A 14594-nucleotide genomic window follows, 5' to 3' on the forward strand; every position below is an offset into this window, starting at 1 on the left:
GTTTCTCTGCTGATGCTGGACTCTGGCTCAGGTATTTCTCACCCTGTTGAGACGCCGAGTTAGAGGACGAGAAGAAAGACACAAAAAGATAGAGAAGGAGAGAGGATCCCATCAGTGCCTGGGAACCTGAGGGATCCTGGAGAGACAGACCGGAGACAGAGTGAGGACGGGGACAATGCTGTGAGGAGATCTGCTCAGGGAAAGCTAAATCAGGTCGGTTTTCTTTTGGTCCTGGTCTGTATCCTGAAAGCGTCCTGTGCAGGATCTGGTCTGGTCCAGTCCGAGGGGAGTCTGCAGCACCATGGGAGCCTCCAAAGACGCGGTAAGAGGGGACGGTCTGGGTTTGGTGATGCTTGATGGAGCTGGTGGTCGAATTCTTGTTGAATTGAATCAACCGGGATTCAATTTTTGAGAGAAAAAGATATTAGTTGTGGTCCGTTTACTTTTGGAAAAAGTTGCAACATGGGTTTATTGCAGTCTTGTAGTTTTTAGCAGTTTTGTCAAGTGTTTCTCTAGGTGTCAACAGGCCCTTTCATGTGTTTGAAATACCAGAATTACATTTTTTTTGTTGCCTAAAACGAGAGTTCTTCATTTCCTTGATTTCTCTTTGTTAAATGTAGCAGTTGTCTTTAGCAGCAAGATCAGCAGTTTTATAGCCTGGAAATTCCTAGTAAACCTTTAACTTTGACACTTCCCTGACACTGATGTGTGTTGTGAAAGTCATTTTCTAGATAAACCAAACTCATTTTATACTGAACTGAAAGTGAACTGAAACCTGCTGATGTTATTTAACCAGAACGTTTGTTTAATGTTTGGTGCTTACATAGTATTCTAATATAACTTGCTGCTACTTACACACACACACACACACACACACACACACACACACACACACACACACACACACACACACACACACACACACACACACACACACACTGTATTGTTAACCCTTTCTTCAATACATCAGATAATCATAATTTACTCTGTTTCATGCTGAGACAAGTTTGACAGTGAAGAAATAATTTGTGTGGGAGTTCTGATGAAATTACATTTCTATGGATCATTTCCTTTGCGGTTGAAGGTAACGGATATTATTACGTTATTCTGCTGACTGTGGCGTTTTCTTTAGAAAGACACATCATACCAAAGCCTCATCTCAAAAACGTAAAGCATCTGTTTTCCCCGAAATGTGCAAAACCACAGCCAGACCACGTGGACTCAACTGAGGCATTTATTTGATTTAGTTATATTAAGTATGCTCCGATTGAAAACTATTTAATCTTAGGCCTAAAAAGAAATACAGAAACAAAAGAGGTGATAGCAGTTTTCTCTAAAACAAACTACAAAGATGAGAACACGAGTTGAGGAAGTGTCTCACCTCTTTGCCCCGGAGGTCCTGCAGGTCAGGATTATTGCTTCATTCCCAACATGCTTCACACAAACTAACCTGTATAGCTGTAACGTTCTTTACAGCATCATGCTGCAAATGTGTTGGGATAAAACTTCCTATACCTCATGGAAATGTGGAAAAAATATTCATATTGAATTTTTTATTTGATCAATGCTTTACAAACTAAAACCTGTACATTTTTGTTTATTTTTTAGTGTAACAAAATCACACATTGCGTCTGTTTTTTGCTGCTTTTTCACTAAATGAAATGTATCTTTTCCTTTAAAAAAAACAAACATTGGTCTTTTTATGATTCATGTTGACAATAAGAAAAATATAAAATATGGTGGACTGGTCTCTGCTGGATCTGGGTCTGTCCACGGTGGACTGGTCTCTGCTGGATCTGGGTCTGTCCACGGTGGACTGGTCTCTGCTGGATCTGGGTCTGTCCACGGTGGACTGGTCTCTGCTGGATCTGGGTCTGTCCACGGTGGACTGGTCTCTGCTGGATCTGGGTCTGTCCACGGTGGACTGGTCTCTGCTGGAGTCTGAGCTGAAGGAGTTTCTGGTGAACCTTCATGATTTCATCTGGTTTCTCCAGAATCCGACCCGGTGGCTCCGATGACGAGCTTTAAGAATAACTTTATAGAAACAGACGATCTTCTCTCTGATGGTCTGTTTACTGATGGAGGTCTATAGAGGATCAGGACTAAACTGAGACTGGATCAGGACCAGTTAGAAGCTCCTCTCTGTCACTTTAAGCTAAAAGCAGAGAGACAGGGTCATGAACAGGTTTCTCCTCCGTTGGTGTTCCAGCTCACAGTGAAGCTTCAGGAATGTCAGATGAGTCTGAGAAGAAGACAAAGAAACCTCTCAGTCCGTTTAGTTCTCACCCAAACACCAGCAGAGTCTGCAGGTGACACTTTTTATGAATGTTCTCCACTTAAAGACTTTTCTAATCTTTCCTAATCATCAGTGAAGGAACTTGATCACACCTGCTGCTGTTTTGGTGAAGGTTTACGGAAGATTACCAAATGTTTTTAGCCTGATTTATCATCATGTAGATTAACCATGAGTTGAAAAAAAGAAGACGCAGCTTAAACACTTGGGTATAAAATACAGAGTTTATGAACAACAACAGTATATAATCCAAGAATAGCTTTGTTTCTTATATATCACCAGTTCAAGAAATTCATTTATATATATTTTATAAAGTGCACATGTACTTCCATTTCCCAGAAATTATAATTATACTACCTTTATCAATATAAATGTGTCTGATCCTTTATAATCCTCCTGTATCACAAAAGTGTTGTTGCCTTCTAATACATTTGTATATAATGAATGCATTACAGGCTTTTTTAAAATATAAAAAATCTAGAGGCTGGTTAAACAAGACATTTCTTTTCAAATCCGGTGAAATCATGTCAAAAAAATAGCACAAAAGTAAGAGCTAACCTCTTTTTTTCACGTCAGTCCTCAGAACAAAAAAAAGGTCACTCATCTGTTACATTGAAAGTACTTTTAATTTAACTTGAAGAAGCTCTAAAATAAAATCTTCACGTGTATGACGGTTTTGCCCGATTATTTTGGTTCCTTAACTTTCCCTTTTTGCTCCATGTTATAGTTTAAGAAATAATATTAGTCCCTGAGGTTTATAGTCTCAAAGTAAGGGCTGCTCTGGGATTTGAACCAGCAACCTCTGGTACTCAAAGAGAGAATCATACACCGAGACCTACGAGCTACTTTCATGGTTCAGAAGCTAAAGTAGAGTCAGGTTTTGACATGCTGTGTTCAACGTGTGTCTGTACAGGTGAGGATCACTCCTGTGAAGGCTCCAGTGTTCTCACACAATGGTCTCTTTATTTCTGTTACTAATTCATGAATCAGCAGATCAGTTTTTAATATCAATGCCCATTTAAGGACAGTAAATGGACATAAGTAAATACTTCTATACATGGAAAGATAGAGAGAGATAATAGTTATTAAATTTAAAAAAATAAAAATCATTTAAAAACATAAAAATGAGAGAGAGAGATTTTGTATTTGCACCTTTATCTGTTTTTAATTCAAGAATTTTCTCTTTTATTGTCATTCTACCTTTTTTTATATGAGCTCACTCCTGATATTTGCTTCTTATTTGTTTATATATGTTATTTCACATATTTCTCTTCTCCATGTCTTTTATTTTATGAGGGTGTTTCTCTTTATTTTGCACGTGCACATCCTTCTGTTTATGTTTAATCTCAGTTATTATCATTTTTAGGTGACTCACAAATTTCACAGCTCTGTACCAAAAACTCAGGAGCCACTTTAACTGTTCAACAGACCTGGACCAGACTCATGTGGTGTGTTCTGGTCTTCATACAGATGACATTAAACGTTAAATAAGTGTGTTTTTTTATTCTTCCCCTCTGCAGCCGTCTCTCCTCTCAGGGCTGCTTGTGTTCACGCTGTGTGTCGTCTCGTCTTTCTGCCAGGAGGAATATTCTGGATACCACTCAGGTCAGCTGAGATGTTCACTTTCATTCATCAGTAACTGATAATAAAACACGTTTACTCCAGAACGGCTGCGACTAACGATTGTTTCATTAACAAATTATCTATAGATCAGTTGTTTGGTCTATAAGATGGTAAAAAATGTCAATCGGTGTTTCCCAAAGCCCAAGACGACGTCATTAAATGTCTTTTTTTTCTATGCAACTCAAAGATATTCAGTTTACAGTCACAGAGGAGTAAAGAAACCAGAAATTATTCACATTTAAAAAGCTTGAATCAGAGTTTGACGTCTTTTCTTGAAACAAATCTCAAAACGATTAATCTTTATCAAAATGGTTGACAATTAATTGAATAGTTGACAATTCATTGATAAATTGTTGCAGCTCTAATTCCTGCTTCAGAAAACAACAAAAGGAAATACAATTAGAAACATCCAAAACTAGATTGGTTTGTTTCATGTTAGCTATGAAATCATGTTCTATTTGTAGGAAAAAGGTGTATTTTATTTCAAAGAGAGAGCTAAATCAAAATGTGTTTGTGTTTGGGATGGAATTAATTGTTTCCTTTGGAAAATATAAAAAACAAATGACAAATATTCCTCACAATTTAACAGAATTTTCAGATTTATCCTGAGAATTCTTACTGTTTAACTGGCAGACAAAATAAAACCAACAAGATTGTTTTTGCTTAATTATCTAAAAGTATTTTTTACTGTTGAAACCAGGATATGTTTTGTATTTCAACTTAATAATGTTTAAAAAATATTATTTTCTGGAACTTAAGTGTGATAAAGTAGGATCACATTATATTCAGTTGATTACAATAATCAGTTATTGAGATTTAAAGCTGCTTGTTGATTTACACACTATTGGGTTTGTGGGTTTTTTTCAGTAAATCTTGACAAATTTGTGTTTTTTTATCTCAATATTATAGCTTCAGTTAAATCTGTCTGTGAGATTTCTTTGTCTCACAGTGAGGGCTCGTCCGGGATTTGAACCCGGGACCTCTCACACCCGAAGTGAGAATCATACCCCTAGACCAACGAGCCGCCCACAAGAAGTTTAATCCATTCACGAGAATCAAGTCTGATGTGTGTGTTTAACGTGTGTGTGTCCAGGTGAGGATCACACCTATGAAGGCTCCGTGGTCGAGGGCTACGACAGTTTAGCTGCTCCTCCACCAGGTGAGCTCAGTGAGCCGGACTCTTTGCTCTTACCTGATGATGTTGTACCTGAACAGCAGCTGGTGTTTACATCAAACAAAAAGCTCCCATGACTGCTGGTAGACCTCCGAACTGTAAACAAGGACCACAAACTGTAAAATCCACCTTTAAAGGGAAAGTTCTGATGTTTAGAAGTGTGGTTGGTTTAGGTATCACTGTGGACGTATTCTGGAAATCAAAAATAGTCAATATCAGTTTAATTGTACGCTATATTTAGAATGTTTTTACTTTACTTTGCTGTCAGACAGACCTTTATGACGGGGAACTGAAGCTGTTATCTATAATCTCTTCAAAGACACCAGACTAACTTTAGCTCTCAAAACACATGAAGTGCAAGTCTGCTGCTGCCTCCATCTGTTAGTTTGTTTGTGTTATTTTGTGACTTTTGTGTTTTAAAACTGTAGTAAAACTCTGACTTTGGTGAAGAACCTCATACGACCTATTCCTTTAAGTCCCAGGTCTAAAAGTCTAAATGTTGTCCCATCTCGTCTCCTCCGCCCCATCAGAGTATCCGCCCAAGCCGACTCGAAGCTACGACGAGGACCAGAGGCCCGAGGATGTGGACTACGACCCCTACGGTCCTGAACCCCCCCGGGTCACCATGATCACTGAGGACGCCTTCCCTTACGCCACCACCACCGAGTCCCACTACGCCAAGGAGGACACGGAGACCATGCGGGTATATAAGCTGCTGTTCTGGAGCTTTCGATCATACCACATGACCTTCAACAATAGATTTGGTAGTTTGGATTTGGAGATGAATGGTACATTTTTTGACTGCTGTTTACAAGGTCAAAAATTGTATTTGAAACTAATTTTAATTACACTAAAATGTACTTTTAGGGATGATAATCTACATTTTTTTAAAATCCTACTCAAAGTGGCATTATTCAAAGTTTCTGTTCTACCAGCACAATAAAGCAGGATTAGAAGCTACATTTTATATAGGAACCAAAGGGGTTCGGGGAGAGGAGACACCGGACCAGTGGTCAGTAAATTATATTATATTATACTTGTATTTATAAATACACTTGCACTCTGTAGTGACATCATTGTTTTATTAAACATGAACTGAAAGTTAAAGGAAAAAAACAAACTGAAGGAAAGTGAAAGTGAAACTAAAGCTGCAGAGACACTAAAAAAGGATGTAAAAGCTTTAAAATGTTCTTTTGGGGATGATAATCTACATTTTTACTCCTTTACAAAGAGGCTTATTTCTTACAAATCGTACCAGAAGTGAAGTGCATTATTCAAATGTTCTGTTCTACCAGTTTAATAAAGCTGGATTAGCAGATAGACATGTGCTGGATAATAAATGATCAAGGTAGGAAAAGGTATTTTAGGTGGTTAAAAAAAATGTGAAACCAAGTTACTAGCAAATAGACACACCTTCTAAAAGTTTAAAAATGTAATTTATAGACGACCTCTCCTCTGAAGTGTAGGGTTCCCCTAACTTCCCCCAGTTTCAAATCTGACATCTTGTGTCCAGTCTCCTATCACTTTATCATCACCCCCCCATATATGTAACCTCATGCTGCCTTTTAATTTTGAATAAAAGTAATTCAATTCCCTTCATTTGATTAGCAGATAGAAGATAATGAAAGTCTAGAGCCGAAGCATCATTTAGGGCTCCACTCTGTTTGGATGAGAGTCAGATTCATTCCACTCACTTTTTTACCTTAAATTCATTTTGAGAGATAGAAGTAACTTTTAAGGTCATAAAATAAGATAAAATAAGATCATTCTTTACAAGTCAACAGCAGGGAATGCAAAGTGAAATTTAAAAATACCCTTGAATAACAGTTTCGAAAAGCTTTTTAAGGTTTAAAAAAAAGATTAAAAAGTTTTAAACTATCATTTTGTATTGATTTGTACACCTTTTAATATATATTGCCATAAAATAAAATAATTAAGTTTGGAAGATTTAAATCAAAGAAATAATTTAATAAAGTTATTTTATTTGACATTAGAATCCTGATATTGATTATTTTCTACTGGTGTTTTTGAGTGAAAACTAAAGCAGTTCCTCACAGTAACTTTAAGGAGACTGTCAAGCGTATTTTAACGCTCCCTTTGATGTAATATTCTTGTGTTTCAGGTCCCGTATGAGTATCCTCCTGAAGGACCGGACACCGGCTCCTCGGAGGAGTCTGGAGGCGACGCAGCGCTCGGGGAGGAGAAGCCGACTGACTGCGACTGTGAACCCGGACAGCCGGGATTCGCTGGCTTTGCTGGACCGAAGGTACCGACCCGTTGCATCATGGTCATTTTATTCTGAGCAAACACTGCTGTTTGTCGTACTGAAGAAGATCTCATCTCATGCAGCAAATTCTTTTGCTCATTAGTCGCTCCATTCTTCGAGTTCCACCATCAGTTTTCTTAGATTTGAATAATGGCAGCTTTCACTTTAAAAGAACACTACTGTGTGAAAAACTAGTCTTAGTTCTTAGTAAACTGAATTTGTGCTGTAAATAAATGTGAGAAAGCCTGTTGGAGACTATTCTCATTCAAAATAATACATGAGTTTTGGTGTCAGTCGAATGATCTAGATCTAACATCCTTGTGTTTAAGTTATCAGTTGTTAGAAAAGGCCCCAATGCAAGATAATGTCATTAAGTTCAGTCAACATCTGAACATGCATTCCTGTTTTTCTGATGATTTGTGATGCCTGTTTATTATTTTTATTTTGTTATGTTAAGGTTAATGTTAACATTATTGTCTCCAATGGGAGAAACTTCTCCTGGAAGTAAGGGAAATGCTGCATCAAGACCAGAAGTCACTAAAACACATTCAATAACAACACATTGCAAACATCAACATTAATTACAAGCCATTCTCTCTGTAGATAAAATAAGATAAGATAAGCCTTTATTAGTCCCACAACATAAGTAGAGGCATAAGTAGAAAAACAACATCAAACAAGAATGATAAATATGTTATCACACTGTGAAAGTATAAGAAATAAATAAAAAAAATGTTTAAAAACACAACAATAACTAAAATATGACATGAACATACAGAATGATTGTTGATTGCACAGAAAACTACAAAATAAATAAAGTTATACATCACAAAACATCATCTGAGAGCCTCTCTTGTGCATTCAGTTAAAGTTTATCTGCATGTGAACACAAGGATTCGATCAATAAATGCACATGCTTGTTATCTTTTTATTGATCTGTATGCGTTATTGACTCTTTTTTCTATTTCCTGTCAGGGATCCAGAGGTCTGCAGGCTAAAACTGGTGAGCCAGGAATCCAAGGCAGAGAGGTGAGAGACCAAAACATTATTATTATTATGAAAAATCCTGAATAACACAAGAATCATGTTACAGCTGTGTGTCCATGTGCTTTACTGTGAGTTTGATTTGTGTTTATCTGTTCATTTTTAGGGTTATAAAGGAACCAAAGGGGTTCGGGGGAGAGGAGGAGACACCGGACCGGTGGTCAGTACAATATATTATAATATACTTGTATTGATGAATACACCTGCACTCTGTTGTGACATCATTGTTTTAGAAAACACAAACTGAAAGTAAACGGAAAACTTGGGGAACAAACTGAATGTAAGTGAAAATGAAACTAAAGCTGAAGAGACACTTAAAAAGGATGTCAAAGACAAACAAGTAGATGAAAGTAAAAGTAAAAACTAATTCTATACACAGTTAGAGGCCAAAACACTATCTGAGGTAAGGAAGATACAATTAAACCCATTAACTAAAACGAAACACAGACAATAACAATAACAAAAGTAAAAGTAAAAACAGGGAAGGAGCAGATAGAAAAATAAATATATATATATTTATTAACAAACAACAAACATGTTTTATCTCTTTCTGCACATACATTTAGTCTTTATAAATAGATTGTTAATGAATATGAGTAATTTGGATCCATTGAAAAAAGAAAAAAGATATATATATTAAAGCATCAAATATATATATATATATATATATATAGATATATATATATATATATATATATATATTTGTATATATATATATATTTTGATATATAATATATATATTATTTAGAGAGATATATTTAGAGAGATTTTAAAAAATGATTGTTCATTGTTCTAGTTTTGACCTTTGACCTCTCGTCCTGCAGGGCGACGCTGGACCTGAAGGAGACGACGGAGCTTCTGGTTTCTCTGGAGCCATGGTGAGTTTAAAACCAGTCTTCTTCTTCATCTCCTCCTTCTTCTTCTTCTTCTTCTTCTTCTTCTTCTTCTTCTTCTTCTTCTTCTTCTTCTTCTTCTTCTTCTTCTTCTTCTTCTTCTTCTTCTTCTTCTACTTCTCCTGCTTCTTCTTCTCCTCCTCCTCCTTCTTCTTTTTTTCTTCTTCTTCTTCTTCTCCTCCTCCTCTTCTTCTTCTTCTTCTTCTTCTTCTTCTTCTTCTTCTCCTCCTCCTCTTCCTCCTCCTTCCTTCTTCTTCTTCTTCTTCTTCTTCTTCTTCTTCTTCTTCTTCTTCTTCTTCTTCTTCTTCTTCTTCTTCTTCTCATAATACAAGGTGTTAAATAAAACCAGATCTTATATATTTAAGTAACTCATTAACTTACTTAATTAAATTCATCTGTTGTCGTCAACAGGGAGAACCTGGACTTATAGGAGACCCAGGCGAGCACGGAGAGCTGGGACTGAAGGTAAACACGCCGAGGACACACCACCTTTAATATGAAAGTTCTTCAAAATACGTTTAACTGTAATATGATTGTAGGATTACTATAATACCATACTGTAGATATTAGCAGTGACATCCGGATAATAAATCATAAAATGTATTAATGTTATCTTTATAAATGTTTTTAAATGGTTTGTCCATCCTCCTGAGCATTGAGACATATGAATTATTATTATTTTTTAAATATTCTGGTTAGAAATTATATTTTATACAACAAATATAAGTTATGTTATTGTATAACTTTGTATATTAACCAGGTTACCAGCTTGGTGAACAGCTGCAGCTGATGTTTTATAAACGTTGTTTCTTGTCGACAGGGTGACGTCGGTATGGAGGGACCTCGTGGAGGAGTCGGAGGTCCTGGTGAGACTGTAAGGAAACAACCTTAAACTCCTTTATCATATAGTTTATAATTAAAGAAAAAATACAAACTCTAAATCGGGAGACAAATAAATGATGGAATAGAGTAGAATAGAAAAGAAAACTGATTTGTTTAAATACTTTGCAAATACATTTAAAAATGTGTCTTTATTCATCATTTTTAATTAAAAAATGAAATTTCTGTAATTTAAAATAAAGCATTTTGTTTTTTTAAGTTAAACTATATTTTGTTAAGTTAAAATACAGCATTTTGTCTAAAAGTCAGTTTTAATCAAACTAAAATTGTTTTAAGTTAAAATGAAGCGCTTTGTCTAAATATCAGTTTTAGTCCAACCATATTTATTTTAATTAAAATAAAGCATTTTGTCTTAATGACATTTTTAATAAAGTTATATGAATGTTAGTTAAAATAAATAATTTTATCTAAATGTCAGTTTTAGCTAAACATATTTCTGTAAGTTAAAAATAAAGCTTTTTGTCATAATGTCATTTTTAATCAAACGAAAATTGTTTTAGTTAAAATAGAGCATTTTGTCCAAATGTCAGATTTAGTTAAACTATATTTATGTAAGTTTAAATAAAGCATTTTGTCTAAATGTCCGTTTTAGTTCAAATATATTTCTTTAAGTTAAAATAAAGCAATTTCTCAGAATGTCAGTTTTAATCAAACTAAAATTGTTTAAGTTAAAATAAAGCATTTTGTCTAAATGTCAGATTTAGTTAAACTATATTTCTGTAAGTTAAAATAAAGCATTTTGACAGCATGCATTTTGTGTTATAGTGGAATGGATAACAGCTATCTCATTTAGTTGTCAGCTGCAGCTCTGGTAGACAAAAGCATGTAAAATAATCCTTTGACCGTTTGATATCTGATGTTTTTCAGCTGCTACAGGCTTTTTGTTATCGGTCAGCACCTTCGTTGGATATTATGGGGGCCTTTCTTTCCCCTCCGGCTGTTTTGGTTTTAACAGGATGACATGTTCTGTCTCTATTATTATTTGAACCAAAGGCATAACAATAATACGACATATCCACAACAAAGAAAGCAGACATGTGACCTCATTTCATTGGATACCTGATCCCATGGGGCGGCTGTGGCACATGAGGTAGAGCGCTTGTCCCGTAACCACAAGGTTGTTGGTTCAAACCCCTCTACCGGCAACATGCCGAGGTGTCCTTGAGCAAGACACCTAACCCCAAGTTGCTCCCCGGGCGCTTCATTGCAGCCCACTGGTCCTCTGGGATGGGTTAAATGCAGAGAAATAATTTCCCCATTGTGGGACTAATAAAGGATTGATTATTATTGTCAGTATTAGTTGGAAATCCCCTAGAATGTTTTGTCTCCTCTAACTGCCGGTTTGAAACCAAAACCAGCCGTCACTGTGGTTACGCCATCTCATCAGAGGCTGGTGGTGAATTTGGGGTTTTACCAGTTGCTGCTATTCGTTCACCTGTTAAAACATGCATTTCAGTTTGTAAATGTTTTGCATGCTTTAATTCAGAAAGTATGAATTTATATTAAAATAGGCTGCAGGCTGCAACACCAGAAACAAAGCAATAAAGTTTAAATGTTTTTAATGCTTCATTATTTTTTTTATCCCATTTCAGCCAGCATTAATAATAATAATATATATATATTCATTTTTGTTTTTATAAGTATTTAAACTATAAAGTCCGTGTCACACAGACTCACACTTATTATTTATTGAATTTAATTTATTTGTTAATTTTCAGGGCCCTCACGGTGACGCTGGGTCTCCAGGACCAAACGGAGGAACAGGTATCAAGGTAAAGAAAAGTTTTAAACACAAACATTCAAGCTCACTTTCATTTCTTTAAACTGCTTGTACGAAAGTAATTAACATGTGTGATTAGAAAGGAATTATTAGGATTTTTCTTTTAAGATACTTAGGCTTAATTTTAAAAGTTGAGATTGAAATATATTTAATATATATACTGAAGTTTGAAGAATGTTTAGGTTTGAAACACTGAAGACTAAATGTATTATTTCCACAGTTTTCTTTTGTGATATCTTTTAGTTTTAAAATATTTTACTCTTTCTTCTCTAACATGTATACCTTAAAATCGGCATAATACTTTACAAGTAAATTAAAAGCAAATTATTTTATAGTACTGAATATTTGGAAATAACTACAATGAAATTCTAATTTCATGTTCTATATGTCAGTGGGGTTTTATTTTTTAACCTGTTTCCAAAAGAAACTTGTCTTTGTTTTATTTATTTTAAGTATCATTTCTTTTTTGCATAAAACAAATTTAGTTTTCAATTTAGGTTTTATATATTAATATATATATATATATGTGTGTGTTTTTTTAATCATTTGTTATGAACCTTTCCCTCATTGTTCTGTTCAGGGGTCTGTAGGTGACAAAGGCAACGAGGGTCCTCAGGGAGGAGACGGACTGAAGGTACAAAAACAAACAGGAAGAGGAAGCACTTCCTTTATATAAAGCACGGAAGCTGCCAAAATCAAAAATAGAAAAATCCGTGACTCCATAAAGAGTTCAATATGCCATTAAATGTACCAAACAATTATGGTATTAATCCATTCATAAAATTTGACATAAATTGTTATTTAAGTGTAATTTGTTTCATTATTCATTTACCTTTTGTATTAATTTACTTTCCTGTATAATTATTTATTTATTATTTTTTTAAATTTATTTTAAATTGATTTCATTAAACAAATATAATGTATTCAAATTTATGTATTTATTTTCCCCAAACTGTTTCTTATGCATTTCTTCTTAATTATGTAAATGAGGGGGCTGTCATTCAAAGGGTGTCGTGGGTTAACCTTTCATCTATTGACTTCCTGTAAGTCGCTTTGGAGAAAAGCGTCTGCTAAATGACTGTAATGTCATGTAATGTAATTGATTTTGATATATTAGTCACCTCAGTGATCTCTCCTTCTTTGAATAGTGGCTGTTAAATATTGTGACTCCGTTATTTATACTGGAGCATTGCTGCATTGTAAATTTCCCCACTGCGGGACTAATAAAGGATTATCTTATCTTATCTTATCTTATTGCTGCACTTCCTCCTTCTCTCCATCAGAGGGCGATGGGGGTAATAACTAACTGAGTCTCTTTAACCGTCCCGTCTCCTCCAACAGGGTCAGATTGGAGCTCCTGGGTTCCCAGGTGACGTCGGCGACAGCGGATACACCGTAAGAAAGATGCTCAACCATCTTTGTTCTCAATGACATCATTAGATTTCTGCTCACTTCTATTTAGAGCTAAACAAGATCTAAAAAGTGGATAATTATCATTACTGGCAAAGGCAAAACTTTCTACAAATGTCATTCAATTTTAAGACTTTTACCCAAAGGGTTGCATATCGGGCCTTTTTTAAGACTGAAGAAAAATGTCTATGAATTTGCCTAAATTATTCTTTGTACTAGAGTGCATGATATTCATTTCACAATATAAGGTCACACTTCCATAAATTCCACCAGGACATTCTCAAGCGATTGGGAGCGTCATTGACTTCTCCTTTTCTTGTGTTTCCATTGTGACGTACGATGAAGTGAGTGGAAGTGAGCACGTGCCTGTTATTTCTGTTGCGGTTCGGACTTTCTTTAGTGAGTTTCCTTTTTAACGGATTACGTCACTCAGACCGAAACCTCTCAAATCAGGACAAGACAATCCAACCAGAGTGACTTTAATATAAGAATCATTTATTTACTGTTTTTAATAAAACTTCTTCCCACATGTTTTTACTCAAACAGCACTCATGAATTAAAAGTTTCAGTAATTCGTCTTTGCATCGTCCTTGAAATGATTTACTCCTTATCGTGATTTTAAATATTGGTTGATGTTTGTCGTCCTCAGGGTTACAACGGACAGCCGGGATCCAGCGGACCAAGTGGACCAAAGGTACAAACACACATTTGTTTCATTAACAAATCAATTAATTTCATTAAACATCACTGATAGGTTGTGGTGAGGGCGGCACGGTGGTGTAGTGGCTTGCACTGTTGCCTCACAGCAAGAGGGGCTGGAGTTCAATTCCCAGGCTAGATGGCCTTCTGTGTGGAGCTTCCCTGTTCTCTGGCTTCCTCCCACAGTCCAAACACATGCAGCCTAGGTTGATTGAAGACTCTAACTATCATGTAGGTGTGGATGTGAGTGTGACTCATGTGGGTGGTTGTTTGTCTCTGTCTGTGTCAGCCCTGTGAGAGGCTGGCGCCCAATGACAGCTGGCTCCAGCACACCCGCGACCCTTAACAGGATATGCGGTTAAATGAAATGAATGAGTTCATTCTGAGTTCATTGTGAGATGGTCAACAGGATTAGATCACGTATATATTAATATATATATATAATATGTAATAATTAATAGTAATTTGACCATTTCAGGCCTCCAAAAGTTATATTACAAAAAGCGCTGGAG

At 35.7% G+C, this 14594-nt stretch overlaps 1 protein-coding gene and 1 non-coding gene across 3 annotated transcripts in view; one reads left to right on the forward strand and one right to left on the reverse strand.

Annotated features, from left to right (window-relative positions):
* Positions 1 to 14594, forward strand: part of zgc:113232 (uncharacterized protein LOC541546 homolog) — a 30503-nt gene that overhangs the window by 779 nt on the left and 15130 nt on the right. The window contains exons 2-15 of one of the 2 annotated variants that reach the window (XM_054620908.1): positions 32 to 322; positions 3814 to 3898; positions 5010 to 5075; positions 5621 to 5793; positions 7213 to 7356; positions 8332 to 8385; positions 8507 to 8560; positions 9225 to 9278; positions 9705 to 9758; positions 10114 to 10167; positions 11912 to 11965; positions 12554 to 12607; positions 13315 to 13368; positions 14033 to 14077. In XM_054620908.1, coding sequence (XP_054476883.1) covers positions 302 to 322; positions 3814 to 3898; positions 5010 to 5075; positions 5621 to 5793; positions 7213 to 7356; positions 8332 to 8385; positions 8507 to 8560; positions 9225 to 9278; positions 9705 to 9758; positions 10114 to 10167; positions 11912 to 11965; positions 12554 to 12607; positions 13315 to 13368; positions 14033 to 14077 — 966 coding nt within the window. In that variant the 5' untranslated portion in view covers positions 32 to 301. The remainder of the gene's footprint in view (positions 1 to 31; positions 323 to 3813; positions 3899 to 5009; positions 5076 to 5620; positions 5794 to 7212; positions 7357 to 8331; positions 8386 to 8506; positions 8561 to 9224; positions 9279 to 9704; positions 9759 to 10113; positions 10168 to 11911; positions 11966 to 12553; positions 12608 to 13314; positions 13369 to 14032; positions 14078 to 14594) is intronic. The other variant, XM_054620909.1, reaches the window with a different exon arrangement.
* trnap-cgg (transfer RNA proline (anticodon CGG)) lies at positions 4869 to 4940 on the reverse strand. The gene has a single exon. It is a non-coding gene; the product is annotated as a tRNA-Pro (tRNA).

Source organism: Anoplopoma fimbria, chromosome 20 (assembly GCF_027596085.1).
Source record: "Anoplopoma fimbria isolate UVic2021 breed Golden Eagle Sablefish chromosome 20, Afim_UVic_2022, whole genome shotgun sequence".
NCBI classification, from domain to species: domain Eukaryota; kingdom Metazoa; phylum Chordata; class Actinopteri; order Perciformes; family Anoplopomatidae; genus Anoplopoma; species Anoplopoma fimbria.